Source organism: Sebastes umbrosus, chromosome 22, assembly GCF_015220745.1.
Source record: "Sebastes umbrosus isolate fSebUmb1 chromosome 22, fSebUmb1.pri, whole genome shotgun sequence".
NCBI classification, from domain to species: Eukaryota; Metazoa; Chordata; class Actinopteri; order Perciformes; family Sebastidae; genus Sebastes; species Sebastes umbrosus.
In genome coordinates this window covers 4,199,327-4,217,885 of record NC_051290.1, presented here as the reverse complement: position 1 = coordinate 4,217,885, position 18,559 = coordinate 4,199,327, and the positions used below count along the sequence as shown (strand labels likewise).

The following is an 18,559-nucleotide window of genomic DNA, read 5'->3' as shown; positions in this document are numbered from 1 at the left end:
AAAAACCCACCAACAGTTTTTTCCCGCTGTGTTTCTGTCAAACCTACGGAAGCCCTGAGAGGGCATGTGAGAAAAAAAATATTCTTCCATTTTCTAAGTCTGATATAAATTGTTTTCTCTCCGGTGTTTATGACTTAAGAACAGATGAAATAAAAGGTTCTGCCGGGATAATCTTCCTCCTTATATATATATTTTTTCAGGGCTGTCAAAGTTAACGCGATAATAACGCAAATTAGTTTTAACGCCACCAATTTCTTTAACGCATTAACGCAACTTGTGATTTTTAGGTTGTAGCGGGCTGTGATTTTAGTCACGGATGAGCCCCCTATTTTATGTTACACCCCTAAACGGGTCCTCCCCCCAAAAAATATTGAGCGTCAAACACAGCCTCCTTCATGTTTTCCTCCGTTTAACCTCCTTTTTAAGCCAGAGTGAAGATACTGGTATCATATGAAACTAGAAAACCTAATGAATCTATCGGTACCAATCATGTTATAGTAGCTTGTCACTAAGGAGGTTAAATAACCCTCTAAACTTACACTGAATTTTAGGCGAGGAAAAACTGGCATGGCCATTTTCGAAGGGTTCCCTTGACCTCTTAGCAAGTTATACAAATTACTTTTATTTTTTTTAACTTTTTATTTATTACTTTTATAATTTTCTATTAATTTTAGTTATTAGTTTTATTCGAAACTTTTTCCAACAAAATTTATCCTGACAAAACCTTTTTTTTTTTCATTTGTTCTCCAGTCACAAACACCGGAGAGAAAACTATTTAGATCAGACTTAGTAAAAATGTATCACCAGATATTTTTTTGTTTTGCCTCTCAGGGCTTCCGTACCAATCAGTATGACGTACAGAGACAACACATAACTTGGGCTCTGCTCTGCTGCCCGTGTGAACGCCTATACATACACCATGTGTCCTGTGTGTTCAAGCCCTTGGACTGAAAGCCACTGAATGTCTTTAAGGCTTCCGTGTACGGTGAGAGTGAGAGTGTGTGTGTGTGTAGAAAAGTCTGACAAGGCTGTACTGTGACATATTGCATAAATCACCATCATCACCACTATGGTGTTAGAATTACCCATCAAATCTAAATCTTATTAGCATTATTTGTTATAAACAGTTAGGACTACTGCACGAAACTAATTCATTCCCTGCGTGTGTGTGAGAGACTGAGAGACTGACAGAGTGAAGTAAGTGCAAGTCAACATCTGTGAGTGTGAGTGTGTGTGTGTGTGTGTGTGTGTGTGTGTGTGTGTCACCAGCCCTCAGAGGGGAGTTTGTAGGTGTGTGTATTGCTGTGGCGGCGTGGAGGCGCTGGAGGACGAGGTGTTGGGGGTGGGCATGTTAGCCATACGGGAAGACGGGGAGTCAGACAGCTGCAGCTCCTCCAGCTTCTTCAAGTACTCGTCTCGGAGGGCCAACAGCTCCTTGTAGCGCTGCTCCACCGGACTCTGTTGCTGCAACACACAACACACACACATACTGATTACTGACAAATACACAGCTCCTGGTACATCCAGTTATAAAACCAACAAAGGCCATTTTTTGTACGGCTGACCCGAATGCTTCGAAGCTTCAAAGCTTCGACCGTTGCCATGGTATTCAACCTCCAAATCAGTATTCGAATGCTTCGTTTTTTTTTAAATCGCAAATTAATCACACATTTTCTATTCAAAATGTACCTTGAAGGGAGATTTGTCAAGTATTTAATACTCTTATCAACATGGAAGTGGACAAATATGCTGCTTTATGCAAATGTTTGTATATATTTGTTATTGAAAATCAATTAACAACACAAAACAATGACAGATATTGTCCAGAAACCCTCACAGGTACTGCATTTAGCATAAAACAATATGCTCAAATCATAACATGGCATGGGAAATCTCATAACTACAGATACACAATGAAAGTGGTGGCTTCTAGCGCCCCCCAGAGGGTAAAAGGATATTACATAACTAGCAGTCCTACCTGTTGTCGTATACGTGGGTTCCAGCGGATGTAGTACGTTACCCACAGCTCGAGGTGGCGCATGCTGGCGACGGGGTAGAGCACCCTGCCGGACTCCGGTGTGTAGAAGGGGTTTAAATACATTTCCATCTTACTGTTGACCAGAGACCACAGAGACACCGTCTTTGATCTCACCTCCTGCACAACAGAAAGAAAGGGATGTGACTGTGAGGTTTACGCTGCAGGTTTAAGTCTAAAGCGTGTTTGTTTTCAGGGCGAGTGAGTCTTACGTGCTGGTCTCGTGCACTCTCGCAGTTGTAGAGGAAAGTCCCGAAGCAACAGCTGTAGAGGTGATCCAGGATTGTCAGCAGGAGGCGCTCGTTGAACTCGAAGGCTGTAGGAAACTGAGAGGAGAAGAGGAGTTACAAAGTCTGCCTCAGTCATCTCAGATCAGCCGACGTTCTTTGGTGGATTGGTCTTTAAGATAAACTCCCTGTTGTCGTTTTCATTCACACATCTTGAGTCAAAATAATCTGGTCTTGTTGCATCAATACTCACATTTAAGCACGTGAAACTACAAGCTGTGAATGCTTCCTCATTCTGTGAAATGCTGTGACAGCTAATTATAGTCTGGTTAACCCTCTAAGACCCACAATAGACCTGTTTTTGTCTTTTTTAGGGGGCACAGGGGGTCTTTAGGGGGAGATAGCAGGTCAACAGTAGATGTCACATAGAAGTGGTGTACATCATCTGAAAGCTGGGAACCTGAAGACCATTTGTTACACAGATGTTTGTGCTAAATTTAACCATTTGTTACCACTCGAGAATTAATAAAAATGATCAATAATCCCTCCTAAATACCACATTAAGACACCAAGACCTTGAGGAATACCATAGAAAAAGCCATGCTGTGATTTGGTATCAAAAACTTGATGATCATGGATGATTCAGATGAGTTCAACATACCTGTTTAGTCATCTGCCACACGCAGTCGATGAACTGAACAAAGATGGGCGATCTGTCCTGATCTGCGTGGTTCTTGTCACCGTGACCTATCCTCTACACACACACACACACACACACACACACACACACACACACACACACACACACACACACACACACACACACACACACACACACACACACACACACACACACACACACACACACACACACACACACACACACACACAACAGTTTCAATATTGCTTTAAAATATCTGACAGTATTGCATATGGATTCCTATTAAAAACACACACAGCTGAAGTAGATCATCCGAAAGACAGCAGTTACTCACTGAGGCAAACTTGTGCCCAAAGCTGATCCATTCCTTCTCAATCAGCACCTGAAACGACACAAATTTTCACTTTTCTGTCCACTCGTTTCACTAAAGCTGACATTCAATTACAGTTAAAAACCACTGAACGGGTGCATTTAGAGCTCACTGTGCTGCTTTGCTGGTTGTGCGGTTTACTGACCTGGAAGCCTCTGAGAGTGCGGTAGTGGCTGTCCAGCATCAGCATGGCCAGAGAGGTGAGCTGAGCGGTCCGGTCCCAGCCGTCGCTGCAGTGAACCAACACCGAGTTCCCGCTGGACACCTTGTCTGCTACTTGGATGGCTCCTGACAACACCAGCTGCACACACACAAACACGCTATTTAGACTACGAGTGACGACAGCCCATAGAGGCACAATACCTCAAATTAAAATCATAATGTACCCCTAGATGATGGAATGTTTTCCTCACCTTAACATGTTCTAGCCAGTGTGTCGACTCTAGACTGGACAGCCAGTGAGAATCCTCCACATTGGGGTAGACGATGTCCTTGAGTTTCTTCAGGGACTCCCTCATGACGTGGATATTCTGGATGTCCAGGAAGACGAGCTCTGCGTTGAGGTACTCGTCACCCTCGTAGCCTCCTCCTGTGGCCTGAGGAGAGCAAAGACGTTAAGATCAACTAGAATTAAAAAGTAAATTGGATTGGCTGGGGGATTCTCAGCTGATCGGCTGCATGAAACTGCCGTTATATAAGCCCTAGTCAAACCAGCCCTTTAACCCCCTTGAGAGTACTTCCTCTCCCTGAGAGTACTTCCTCTCCCTTCTGACCTTGTTGGCCACGGCGTTGACGCTGGGCCGAGCGTCGTAGATGGTGAGCTTGGTGGTGTCGTTCGCCTCCCTGATCACGTCCAGGTAGCGCTCGTCGTCCTTGTTTCTCTTACCGGACATGCCGACCAGAGGCTGACTGCAGCGGACAATCACCGCCTGGTTCTCCCGGTGGATCCACGATAGAACCTGAAGCACAAAGCCCAGTCAGTACCGGAGGACACAGACTCACCAATTCAAGTACTGTCTGTGTATCTAAACATGAATATCTGATTTCTCCATGCTACAGAAGGTCTTGTAAATGCCAGTAAGTGGACCCCTTTAGTTTTCTATAGAGGAGTTTTGTGCTCACCGGTATGCGTCCTCTTGACCTGAAGGCAGCCACTCTCCTGAGGTCCTCCTCTTTACTTTTAAAGGGTACAGCCAGCACAGTGGGGTAGGTGTCACACAGCTCGTAGTTCTTATTGATGAATGTAATACGCCACTTGGTATTAGGTAAGCCCTTTAAAAAGACAAGGATCATCAGCAGTTACTCACTGGAACAGGATTCTACTGTTTTTAACTTGTAGTTCACACAACAAAATGATGTACAGTAGAAGCAGTACGGTGATAGTAAAGTCCTAAAGCTGTGACTTACCTGCCGTCTGAACTCCTCTATGGGTTTGTAGATGTCCCAGCCGTTCTCTCCGTACTTCTCCTGAGTCACGTACGCAAACAGTGGCTGGATGGAGGGGAGAGAAGAGAAGGACACTTTACACACTACAATAGTACAACAACAGCAGCACAGTGGCCCTGAGAGTGACCAAGAGTGACTTAAAAGGGTAGTTCAAGCAGGGTTGTGTAATTAAGTCTTCAAATGTCTTGTTCCATCCGACCGACAGTCAAAAACTCAAAGATGTTCAGTTTACAATGATAGAAAACAGAAAAATCTGAGACATTAAAAGAAGTTTGATGCATTACGATACGTTTTCTGTTAACTGATTAGTCGCCTAATTGTTTAAAGTACTAATAAATACTACAAAAACATGCTTTGTTGTCACAATCAGACCCTGAATCTGCTGACTGTTTTATTTGGTTCTTACATATCAACATATTCAGCTTCCACTAGCTGATAGCAGAGCATTGCAAACACATTTTTAAGCTCTGTGACTGGACGGCTCCTTTGGGTGTCAAGGTCACGTTGGCTAGGTTATCAGATATCATATGAAACTAGAAAAAAACCTAAGGAATCCATTGGTACCAACCATGTCGGGAAGGAGGTTAAATAACGCTCCAAAGTTGGGCTAAATTTTAGCGAGAAAAAGGGGTCCCTTGACCTCTGACCTCAAGATATGTGAATGAAAATTAGCTCTATGGGTACCCCCACAATCTTAAATTAATCTTCAGGTTCCCAGCTTTCAGATGATGTTCACCACTTCTATGTGACATCTACTGTTGACCTGCTATCTCCACCTAAATACCCCCTACACCCCCCCCTAAAAAAGACAAAAACAGGTCTATTGTGGGTCTCACTGTCTATACAGGGAATGAAGAGTGAACGTCTGAGATATAAACACTCTTAAAAGATAAACCTGATGAATTGTTATCCAGTGCAGCCAGCAGGAGGTTGTTAGCAGTATACGTGTGAGGCCCAAACCAGAGACGGTAGCCCCGTCAGGCTAGCTCTGACACATATTTTAGCATTAGCCGAGCAGCTGTAGCCGTGGTGTGGGCGGTGTAGCTCTGTGTGGCACACGAAGGGGGCTGCATTTCGTGCACACTGAATGAATACTGGGCATTGAAACAAATGGAGGAAGGCTGTCAGCAGGGAAATGTCAGCCAATACTGGGTAGACTTGAATGCTCTGCTGCTTTAAATACACTCAAAGACTGGACTGATAGTCACAACAAAGGCAGCGGAGCCTTCTGTTTAGAGTGACCTCTACATACAGGACATAGTGTCCCACCAATATGAGGCCGTATCATCTTTTAAATGAATTCCCCCGGCTGGCCCAGCAAATAATCAGGTCCCCTTTATTTCCAGATACAAGAAACAACCCTCTGTCTGTTCGTCAGTAGGTGGCAGTAGAAGTTAGAAGGCTGTCTTACCAGACCATGTGAGAGGGGGAAGGCGTATTTGAAGAGGAGCTCGAAGATATCTCTTCTGCTGTGACCTTCCTGCTTCAAGGCGAACCTCAGGTTCCTCATGTCCTGAGGAGGACGGAGGAGAAGATCAGCACACACACAGCAGATAAAAGCATTTCATTAAGAAAGTATGTGTGATTACTGTGAGCATTGCTGCTGACGTTTCATGATTTTAAAAGCTTATTCCACAAATTTAGCACTGCACTGCAATAACAGACTTTAAAAAAAACGGAGCGTTTCAGACAGAGGGTGAAAAGACGAGAAAATAATGTGTTTTTTTTAACATTAAAGCATGTAAACATGTTCTAGTAGACACACAAATTACAAATATGAACCTGAAAATAAGCATAATAATAGGTCCTCTTTAATATCATTTTCTATTTTTGATAAGTTGGATCTTTTAACCAACTTCAGTCCTGATCATAACTACCAAATATTCAGTCATTTTCAGTATTTTAAGCCTTTATTTTGGATACACAGTTTATTACAGACTTATTAGAGGAGCTGAGGTTCAACTTTTTATAAAATAAAATGCCTGTCATATGCAGTAACACAGCCAAAATGATTGAAGAATTAAGAATTAAAATGTCCCTAGTGAAGCACAAGGGTTAAAGGTTCCCTTTGGGCAGGGTTTTGTTTGTTGTAAACAACTAAAGGATAGACACACAACGAGTTTTGGTGAGTAACGCTGAATGTGAGCTGAATTTCTGTCTGTTTAGAAAACTCCACTTTTGAGGTGGTACAAGCACAAATTATAGACATTCCTTATGTTGTACGTACCTCTCTCTCTCTCTCTCTCTCCTACTCACACACACATACGCTTACCTTGCAGGTGATCTCCAGGCCGTAGGAGTTTTCTCCTCTGCTGGACGCCCCGCCCATCTTCTCCACCCGACTGATGGCGCCAAGAGGAACGTCCAGCGTCACCACCACATCCTTCAACAAACAGAGTCAGCATGTCGTTACACATGCCAACAACTACATTAACCAACAAAGTCCTCTCTGCCATCAGTAGAAAATACTATTACAATACTCACAAGAAATATTCTCTTTGAAGGAGACTAAGTATACAACTTTGGGAAACCTTGTGACCATGTGAGTTTAACGGGACTTACAGCATCTGAGCTCTTGAAGTACAGTCTGTAGTTGGTGATCAACACTTTGCCTTTCACGGCGCTGTTGTACGGACAGATGTAGATGATTTCTTTATCTGAAAACACACGAATACAAACATTTAAGCAGTGACAAGCAGCACTGAAAGGGAAGAAATCAGCTCACATACAGAGAAGAGGAAGCAGAAAAAGAGAAGAGAGCCGCGCAGCAAAGGTAGTCTATAAATACCGTCTACTCCGAGTGTTCAATAAGAGACTAATAAGGACAGACCCGCTCAGTAACTGGCATCTACATCACATGTCACTGCCACTGTGGCGGGAAAGCATTTTTATTTATCTGCCACTTTTGAAATCTCCCTGCTAAATGAAGGAATAACATTTTAGATCTGATGTTATTAAATGTTTGATATATTTTACATAAAAAACATTATATACACGGTAAATTAAAGTGTTTGAATTATACCGTAGCTTCTGGGGGAGCCCGGGAGGGTAGTGTACACAGTACTGTACTTTGTTATCATCATCTATAGTGGTTATTTGTGATGTGAAAATATCTCCTTCAAACAACTGGATTTATTCAAGTTTCTCACCATAAAACTTAATTTTACGATATTACATTTGAACACATCATGATGACGTTGTAATTTAACTTCACCCAATGGTCATTTTTCCTGAGCAGACTTTGAACGCCTCATAATAATAACTCAATGGCACCTCCGTTAACGTTAGTAGCTCCGTTATTTAGCCAAGCAGGACTGTGCTGATAAAGCGACACCGTGAACAACAAATCTGTGTTGAAATCAACAGGAGGAGAGCTAGTAACGATGGTTGTTAGCAGCCGGTGGGCAGCACAGTCCTGCTTGGCTAATTGACGGAGCTACAAACGTTAACGGAGGTGCCATTGAGTTATTATTATGAGGCGTTCAAGCTCTGCTCAGCAAAAATGACCATTGGGTGAAGATAAATTACAACGTCATCATGATGTGTTCAAATGTAATCTCGTAAAATTACGTTTTTGGCGAGAAACTTGAATAAATCCAGTTGTTTGATGGAGATGCTTTCACATCAATATAAAATAGATATTAGAGAGAGATTTATGACCTTTTTAACTTCATAACAACTTACCAAGATTTATTTTAAATCAGAGCAAATATTTAAATAATCATAATAATTTGAATTGTTTTATGCAAATAACCACTATAGATGACAAAAGCAAAGTACAGTACAGTACTGTAATAATGTTTTTTATGTGAAATATATCGAACATTGAATGACATCAGATCTAAAATGTTATTTCTTCATTTAGCGAATAGATTTCAAAAGTGGCAGAAAAAAAAAATACTTGTGTAGAAAGTTAATTTCTGACCCTGGTCCTGACGAATTTACCCGCCACTGCCAACGATTTACCCACATTTGGCGGGTGGCGGGTGCTAATTTCAGACCCTGAGTTCACCTGACAGTAAAGTGTGAGTACTCACCTATAATTCTCTCCTCCCCCGGCAGCAGAGACACATCAGATAACAACTCCATCTTCAGAGACTCTCTGGAGGTCTACAAACAAACACACAAAACACAAGTCATGAAAACTAAATAATAGAATGAATCACAGTAACACATTTATTCAAAGGACTGCTGATGAGGCTGTATAAAAGAGTTTCACACATTATTTAGTTGTTTTTTTTGATTTTCAGTGGAAGTACCACGAAAGGGAAAAATGGGTAGAAAGAGCCGGTTTGATGGAGCCAGTTTCCAGTGTGGTCAGATCCAGTAGCCAGTGAGATGAGACACCATAAACACGCCACTTTTCCCTTTTTAAGATGTTGAACTAACGGACTGTGACATGGAAGAATTAGGGGCTTAGCGACTAAATTAGACACCGCTGCTCTTCATCCTTATTTGGAATTTTAGTTTATTAATTTTTTTATTTTTTTATTGTTTTACTTCAGAGTCATATTATAGGTATTTGGATTCTTCTTCTGTACGGTTCCACTCAGTGAGCCCTTTTTTGCTAACGGCTGATTGGACGAACAGACGGACACGTCGTTTAACTAGCTGGGACAGGTACACAGTCCGTTGCGGATACACCACATAAAAGCAAACAAGACACTTACACTGGAGATGTGTGTGTCCAAGGGATTGGAGTTGTAGACTGAGACTGGTGAGGCCATCGCTCAGGGAGGGGGGCTTCCACAGGCTGAGAAAGAGACACATAGACACTGTTAGTGGTGTCAGCAGCAACGTCCTACTCTCGGTCAGTATAATACCAGACTATAAGCACAGATCCATCAGCACAAAACATGAGAGATACTAGAACACTTTCATTACAGCCCCAGGGCCACAATACACCATGTCAGATAAGACATCAGTAATACTGCTGCTGTCAGCACCCAAACAAAGCATATTGAGTCTTAACATAGTCCAAGACAGCAGTGTTTTTTTCATGCAGCCTAAATGTGTTATTTCCTCCTATTTTAAAATGGTGTGTTTGAATATTTCTGCATACTGGGGTCCCTAAACAGTCTTAGAATTACATAAATTGGGTATCACTGTAAAGCTGAGACTCTTGTGGATCCAATGAGCCCAACTGTATTCATGTGTGATGATGTTAGTCCCCATAGGATACATTTTATTGTAGTGAGACCATTTAAAAAAAACTAAAAAACTTGACCTCACTGTATAAAATGACCTGTGGTGACCTCTAGGATAATCACAGCCTCATGAAACTTTACAGCAACAAACTAGAGATCTAGAGCATTCAGAGGATGGATGGCTTTCTTAGCTATAGATTGACAATAACAGGGTTTCTGAGCAGTTCACACAACAGAAGTGCTCACCATTCAATCGCTGAAAAATGCAATTCTTGCGGAAATCTTAAAAAATGTCAAAAAGTTTTTTAAACCAAATCACAGCATGTCTTTTTCTATGGTGTTGCTCAAGGTCTTGGTGTCTTAATGTGGTATTTTGGAGGGATTATTGATCATTTTTGTTAATTCTCGAGTGGTAAAAAATGGGTAAATTTAGCACCAAATCTGTGTAACAAATGGCATCAACCCAAAAAATACTTATGAAACATAATAGAGCATGGGGATGACCATCATATACTTCGATCATAACGTTCTAAACCCCTATACACTTTCTCAATGTATTTTAATTAATTAATGCATGTTTATTTCTGATTTATGACTAGAACAACTAGACACACAGTGCTGATCTGCATCTCAAATTAATCTTCCGGTTCTCAGCTTTCAGATGATGTTCACCACTTCTATGTGACATCTACTGTTGACCTGCTATCTCCCCCTAAAGACCTCCTGTACCCCCCTAAAGAAAAGACAAAAACAGGTCTATTGTGGGTCTCAGAGGGTTAAGAGATGTCCGTCGAGCATCAGACAATATTGTTGAAACATCACTGAAGATGTAGTAGAAGCATTTTCACCAGAGTGATCAATATCACCACGTTGACTCCGGTTGAGCACCAATGAGCCCATTACCACCTTATGTATCATCAATAATTAACCAGCTAGCCTTCTTCTAATATTGAATTACTGCGTCCACGATTACACACAATAGTTGGGTAAAGGTAAGGTGAGTAATAGGTGTTCAGTGTACTGGGGGGGGGGACGGAAACATCTCCACGCTGTGCTGGATCCCAGCTGTCACTCAACTGTAGTCATGGCAACACCTCTAAAAAAACAACAACATGGTAATGCATTGTAGGGCGCTACCAGAGGGATCCAGACAGTATACACTGTAAAAAAAAACATTTTTTTAAACATTTTTTTTCAAGAAATTTTACATTTTTTGTCTGTATTTTCAAAATGACGGAAAAAAAATGTAAAATGTACATGTTTCATTTGTGATTTATATGTAAATGGTCTTAAATTTACGATATTTTTTGTAATCACAATCGGAATTATCTGTATTTAAGCTTTTCTTGATAATTTTTAAAGATAATTATTCAGTTTTTTAGAGGTTTATGACTTTATTTTAACAATTAATTTATGTTAGAAGAAAAGGATTTCAGGGAATTATAAAAATATTTCTTGTAAAAATACAGATTTCTTTTGCAAAACTTCAGAGTTAATCTAAATTTGGGCTTTTGCAATGTGAAATTACATGTTTCATTTGTGATTTATATATAAATGGTTTTAGATTTACGGTGTATGACTATTCTAACAATAAATATGTTAAAAGTAAAATATTTCTTGTAAAATTACAGTAATAAAGGCTAATTATATAAAGATAATTACCGTTTTTTTTATAGTTTATTTATGTTAATTAATTGACAGTTATTTTACTCTTTTTTTTTTTACAGTGTATACTGTTAGACAAATACAAATGTCAGCCATCAGAGAGTTTGCCTTACTGCTTATACTGTGGAAACTATCCCATTATTAAAGAAACAAGTTCATACAAGGAGCTTATTCCTGGTAGAGATACAATCACAATGAACCTGTCTGACTATGAAAACTTCAGGAGAGGAGGGTGGGAAGGAGGAAAGGAAGGAGGAAGTGAGAAAGTGATGCAGAATATTCGTTGGTGAGTCAGAGAGGGTGTGAGTTATGGATGGAGGGAAAGTGTGAAAGAAGTGAAACTGAAAGTTTATTTAGAAATCATGGCATGTGATGAAGAGATTGCATCAAGTTTAACCCACCTAAAAACAATATTAAAGAGAGAAAACCAGACTCATCAGTCAGAGCGTGGAGTGACTGAGGTGTGTTGTGGTATATTTTGTGGCTGACTGTGGTTTAACCACCATCAGAGGTTTGTGGTTGGGAACAGTAGAAGGTTTTCACTAACAGACAGAGAGTGGATGATGAGAGAGAGGTCGATGAACTGAGTGAATGTTTAAACATTGTTAACGTCAAATAATCTGGTCTTGTTGCATCAACACTCACTTTTAAGCACGTGAAACTACAAGCTGTGAATGCTTCCTCATTCTGGGAAATATTGTGGCAGCTAATTATAGTCTGGTTAACCCGCTAACACCCACAATAGACCTGCTTTTGTCCTTTTTTTTTTTAATGGGGTACAGGGGGTCTTTAGGGAGAGATAGCAGGTCAACAGTAGATGTCACATAGAAGTGGTGTACATCATCTGAAAGCTGAGAACCTGAAGATTAATTTGAGATGCAGCTCAGCACTGTGTGTCAAGCTGTTCTAGACATGAATGAACATGAAACATGAATTAATTATCTAAAATGAATTGTGAAAGTGTGTAAGGGTTTAGAACATTATGATAGAAGTGTATGATTTCCATTCTCATGCTCATTTATGTCTCATAAGTTGTTGCAGCAATTTTTAGGTTGATACCATTTGTTACACAGATTTTGGTGCTAAATTTAACTATTTTTTACCACTCGAGAATAAACAAAAATGACCAATAATCCCTCCAAAATACCACATTAAGGCACAAAGACCTTGAGGAACACCATAGAAAAAGCCATGCTGTGATTTGGTATCAAAAACTTTTGACATCTTTTAAGATTTCTGCAAGAATTGCATTTTTCAACGATTGGATGGCGAGCACTTCTGTTGTGTAAACTGCTCAGAAACCCCCTTATCATCAATCTATAGCTAGGAAAGCCATCCATCCTCTGAATGCTCTAGGTCTCTAGTTTGTGGCTGTAAAGTTTCATGAGGCTGTGATTATCCTAGAGGTCACCACAGGTCATAGCCAGTACCCATAGAACCCATTTTCAGTCACATATCTTGAGGTCAGAGGTCAAGGGGACCCCTTTTGAAATTGGCCATGACAAGTTTTTCCTCGCCAAAATGTAGCCCAAATTTTGGAGCGTTATTTAACCTCCTTCCTGACTTGCTTTAGCAGACGAAGATGACGCTTAAATGTATTTAGTTTTAGTTGTATGTAATGTAATGTATATGTAATTAATGTATCCAACATATGCAGTAGATCCATACTGATATATATATGTGGCCAACTAAAAGCCGTCAATAATAATAATAATATATACCATGCTGATGCATCGATTTGGCTCCAGTATACAGAAGCTGGTGCAGAAAAGCTGAGTCTGCACATGCTCACACTGACAGCCTTCTATTATTATAACTATTCATGCATATTACAGGTATATTTCCCCCCTCAATTATATATAACACAAGGCTGTTAATTCCATATTTAATTCACCAACTTCAGCACTGGAGCTGTTTCTGACCTGGTGACCTGAACATACAGTAGCTGATATATGATGATATAAACCACATTACAACAACTTTCACCTCGACAACACACACTATATCAGCACATACTTGACCTTATCTGTGTTCACAAAGAGATAAAATGATAATAACAAGCTAGGAGTTGAAGTATATTGCATGTGCATATATATGCATATTTGAGGTCTGCTTTTTATTTTGCAATTATCTTATAATAAAATAATTGATATTTAAGGTTTGCTTTTTTATTTTGTAATTAACTATTTTTTTATTAATAATAATAATAATAATAATATATATTTATTTAAGGTCTGATTTTTATTTTGCAATTATCTTACAATAAAATAATCCATATATAAGGTTTGCATTTTTATTTCTGATTAACTAATTAATAATAATAATAATAATAAATATTTGAGGTCTGCTTTTTATTTTGCAATTATCTTACAATAAAATAATACATATTTAAGGTTTGCTTTTTTATTTTGTAATTAACTAATGATAGATAATATAAATACTACTACTACTACTAATAGTAATAATAATAATATATTTGAGGTCTGATTTTTATTTTGCAATTTTCTTAAAATAAAATAATTCGAATTTAAGGTTTGCTTTATTATTTTTTTTGCTTTATTTGTAATTAACTAATTAATAATAATAATAATAATAATAATAATAATAATGATGTTAATAATAATAAGCTACAGCTCAGGTCAACATGTGTCATCCATGAAATCATAAACTGAATTATTTCCTGCAATCAAATCTAATTCTCTCTTTATCTTGTTTGTTTGACTATTTAATAATAATAATAATAATAATAATAATAATAATAATAATAACAATAATAATAATAATACATATTTATGGTCTGCTTTTTATTTTGCAAGTATCTAATAAATAATAATAATAATAATAATAATAATACATATTTAAGGTTTGCTTTTATTTTGTAATTAACTATCTAATAATAATAATAATAATAATAATAATATTAATAATAAAAAGAAGAAGCAGAGTGGAGAAGAACAAAGCTAACTATAATAAACCCCTCTATTAAAAGTGAACTTTTCCAACTCTGTCATTCCTGCAGACTCTCAGCAGCTGAGCAGAGTTACACCAGGAAATAGACGGAGGGCCTACTGTAGTGCGAGTACGAAGAGCTTCTTAACGGCCGAAATACAGGCTATTTCTCCTCCACAGTGGGTCGAAACCTTCAGTAAACCTTTCCGAAGAACTCTTATAATGAACCCGGGTGGTCTAGTTGAGGTTAAATGTCTGAACTTACCCAGTAAAGTCGCGTTTCTCCCCGCTGAGAGTCTGAATGTCGGATCTGTTTCTCTCACAGCCTCCAGCAGGAACTTACCACTACGTCACATCACGTGCTGGGCTGTCATGACGACGATTGGCTGGTTGTCAAAATTTGGGGAGCTCGCAAGGGATGCTGGGAAAGGTAGTTTTTCCCTCATGATATTCCTGTTTTTGTCTGTTGAATGTGTATAATATTTTATGAATAAAATCAAACAAACAAAAGAGAGAATTAGATTTGATTGCAGGAAATAATTCAGTTTATGATTTCATGGATGACATATGTTGACCTGAGCTGTAGCCTTTTATTATTATTATTATTAAATAGTTAATTACAAAATAAAAAAGCAAACCTTAATATGAATTATTTTATTATAAGATAATTTCAAAATAAACAGCAGACCTCAAATATGTATTATTATTATTATTAATTAATTAATTATTATTATTATTATTATCATTATTATTATTAATAATAATAATGATAATAATAACAATAATAATTAGTTAATTACAAAATAAAAAATCAAACTTTAAATATGAATAATTTTATTATAAAATAATTACAAAATAAAAATCGGACCTCAATTATGTATTAATATTATTATTATTATTATTATAGAGTTAATCAGAAAATAAAAAAGCAAACCTTATATATGGATTATTTTATTATAAGATAATTGCCACCAGCAGGAATTTACCCCTACGTCACGTGCCGGGCTGTCATGGCGCGGATTGGTTGGTTGTCAAAATTTGGGAGCTCGCAAGGAATGCTGGGAAAGGTAGTTTTTCCCACATGATATTCCTGTTTTTGTCTGTTGAATGAGTGTTCTGTGTATATTATATGAATAAAATATAATAATGATAATAATTTTATGAATAAAATATAATAATACAAATAATACAAATAATAATCAGTTAATTACAAAATAAAAAAGCAAACCTTAATATTAATTATTTTATTATAAGATAATTGCAAAATAAAAAGACCTCAAATATGTATTATTATTATTAATAATTATAATAATAATAATTAGTTAATCACAAAATAAAAATGCGAACCTTATATATGGATTATCTTATTATAAGATAATTGCAACAAAAAAAAATCAGACCTCAAATACATATATATTATTATTATTATTATCGCTATTATTATTATTATTATTATTATTATCATTAGTAGTAGTAGTAGTAGTATTTAGTATTTTTAGTATTTTTCCCTCTTACATTTTAATGTAATTCTACTAATTGGAATCAGCACCAGCATTATTATCCCTCTATTTACTGTGTGTATTTGTGTAATGCCATCATTTTAATTTGTAAAGTATAAATTGATACACATTTGAGTTTCCAAGGTCTTGGCCCTGCTGTCTCTTTAAGGTTAGTTGTATCATCGTAGCCTTGGAGATGCCACAGAGATCACATGCCGGACTTTCACCCCGACCTGGAAATTGCTTATGAAACTGCTTTGACCCACCAATAAAGATAAGTCGGACCTGGACCCGAGCAGCAACCGGAAAAACCTGATCATACTGTAGTATAGCAGCATCAGCAAGTGCAGAGATGTGAAGCCTTTAAACTCCCAAACTGCAGTTCTCACTTCTAACAATAGAGGACAACAGAGCACAGACGGTGTATGAATAGTGGTGCAGGCTTTTTACATTTTAGTAAGTGACTCCAAGTAGAACTCAAACAATAATAAGCAGTGAAAAATAATAAACTAGACCAGGGGTCAGCAACCTTTACTATCAGAAGAGCCATTTCAGGCAAAAAGATGAAAATAAAAATCTGTGTGGAGCAGCAAAACATCTGATCATTGTGATGAAGGTAACACAGTTTATAGTCTAAGTATATAGTATATAAGTCTAATGCAGTGAGGGCCAAAGAGACAATGTACTACAGAGTATTAGGGCCACATTGAGGGAAAAATATCTGAGATTTCGAGAATAAAGTCATAATATTACGAGTAAAAAAGTCGGAATATAACGAGAATAAAGTCGTAATGTTTCGAGAATAAATTCATAACTTTACGAGAAAAAAAGTCGCAACTTTATGAGAAAAAAATCAAAATATTACGAGATAAAGGCATTACTTTACGAGAAAAAAGTTGTAATATTACGAGAAAAAAGTCGTAATGTTACGAGAATAAAGTCGGAACTTTACGAGAAAAAACTCATATTACGAGAATAAAGTCAATAATATTATGACTTTATTCTCGAAATTTCAGATTTATTTTTTTCCTCAATGTGGCCCTAATACCGCATCGTACCGTCGTACCATAGACCTACAACAATGATAAATAAAAATGAAAATGTACACAAAAAAACAATTATTCATTTCCACTCATTTTTTTAAAAATCCACAGGGAGCCACTGGAGAGGAGCTAAAAAGCCGCAGGTTGCGGACCCCTGAACTAGACTAACTAGTAGAAAGGCATCTCTCTTTTGTTCCCTTTGGAGATCTTAAAGCTTTATTAACTGGTGTTTATATAATAATTAAAGAAGAAAATGAGGTCTCCTCCTGTGGCCTACTGGTTATCTCTGTCATACCGAAATGTCCACAACAAATAATATGCATTAAAGCAGCATAAAAAGGAAAGAGCACATAGAGGAATAATGAGGGCATGATGTCAGTATGAGGCACATTACTGTTTATGACCCAGGCGGATGAACTAAATTACTTTTTTAATCAATGTGACAGCGGTCCTATCAGCAGCGTGGACCTGAGCCGAGGCATTGATTACACCGACGGGGACATATCTCCCTGTCAATACATCACCTCACACAAGGTCCCACTGGTGGACGCCCAAGGCTCCGTTATTAAAAGCATTGGAGAGGGAGCTGTAGTGCATTGAAATGATGTTATACATTCACCTGCACATCATGATATAATATAATTACAACACAGAACATATACTGACATATAGGAGGCATTTTTTTGACAGATAACATATAGTAAGCTGCTGTTATTCCTCACTTCCTAATGGGAAACATGACAGATGCAAATCCAAAAACAGTGTTATAAATATGTTATTATATATATGTTATAAAGTTGGAAGGAAGTTAAAATGCTCTACTGTAATATGATTTTTGGGGGATTGTAATATGAAGATGATAGTAGTAGTAGTGACAGGCTGGATGTTATTTATAGTTCACTGTTTTATCCTTTAGTTTATTTCAGTATGTCTGATGGCATTTTTATCCACTTCCAAAAAAAAAGCATGTATATGTATCTTTTCCTAGGCGAAATGTTAAATGAATTAATCTGTATTTATGTTTTGTTTTATTAAGTTTGTGTTTGCTGTTTTTTTTAATTGTATTCATTTTTATTTATTTATTTTGTTATTTACATTTTTTTTTTTTTTAACCATTATTCCCTGTTTAGATATTATTTGTCATCCACAATTTGTTTATATATTAAAGCGTGTATATGTATCTTTTCCTGTATGCGAAATGTTAAATTAATTAATCTGTATTTATGTTTTATTTTATTAAGTTTGTGTTTGCTGGCTTTATTTATTTATTTTATTGTTGTTTACAATTAAAAAAAATAATTTACAACCTAATTTTGAACCATCATACCCCATGTAGATCTGTTATTATACCTTAGTTTGTAATGTGATTTTGGGGGATTGTAATGTGAAGATGATAGTAGTAGTTGGATGTTATTTATAGTTCAGTGTTTTATCCTTAAGTTTATTTTAGTAGGTCTGATGGCATTTTTATCCACTTACAAAAAAAAAACATGTATATATGTATATGCAAAATGTTA

General features: G+C 37.4%; 1 protein-coding gene across 1 annotated transcript; it reads right to left on the bottom strand.

Moving 5' to 3' along the window:
• Positions 1 to 614: 614 nt before the first annotated feature.
• mtm1 (myotubularin 1) lies at positions 615 to 14,902 on the bottom strand. The gene is made up of 16 exons (XM_037758342.1): positions 14,766 to 14,902; positions 9,410 to 9,492; positions 8,777 to 8,849; positions 7,302 to 7,396; positions 7,012 to 7,122; positions 6,151 to 6,252; positions 4,701 to 4,784; positions 4,416 to 4,565; positions 4,067 to 4,252; positions 3,707 to 3,889; positions 3,439 to 3,594; positions 3,258 to 3,305; positions 2,924 to 3,016; positions 2,248 to 2,361; positions 1,979 to 2,155; positions 615 to 1,464 (listed from the first exon to the last, which is right to left on the bottom strand). The coding sequence occupies exons 2-16, from the start codon at positions 9,464 to 9,466 to the stop codon at positions 1,273 to 1,275; spliced, it is 1,821 nt and encodes a 606-aa protein (XP_037614270.1). The 5' UTR covers positions 9,467 to 9,492; positions 14,766 to 14,902; the 3' UTR covers positions 615 to 1,272.
• Positions 14,903 to 18,559: the final 3,657 nt, after the last annotated feature.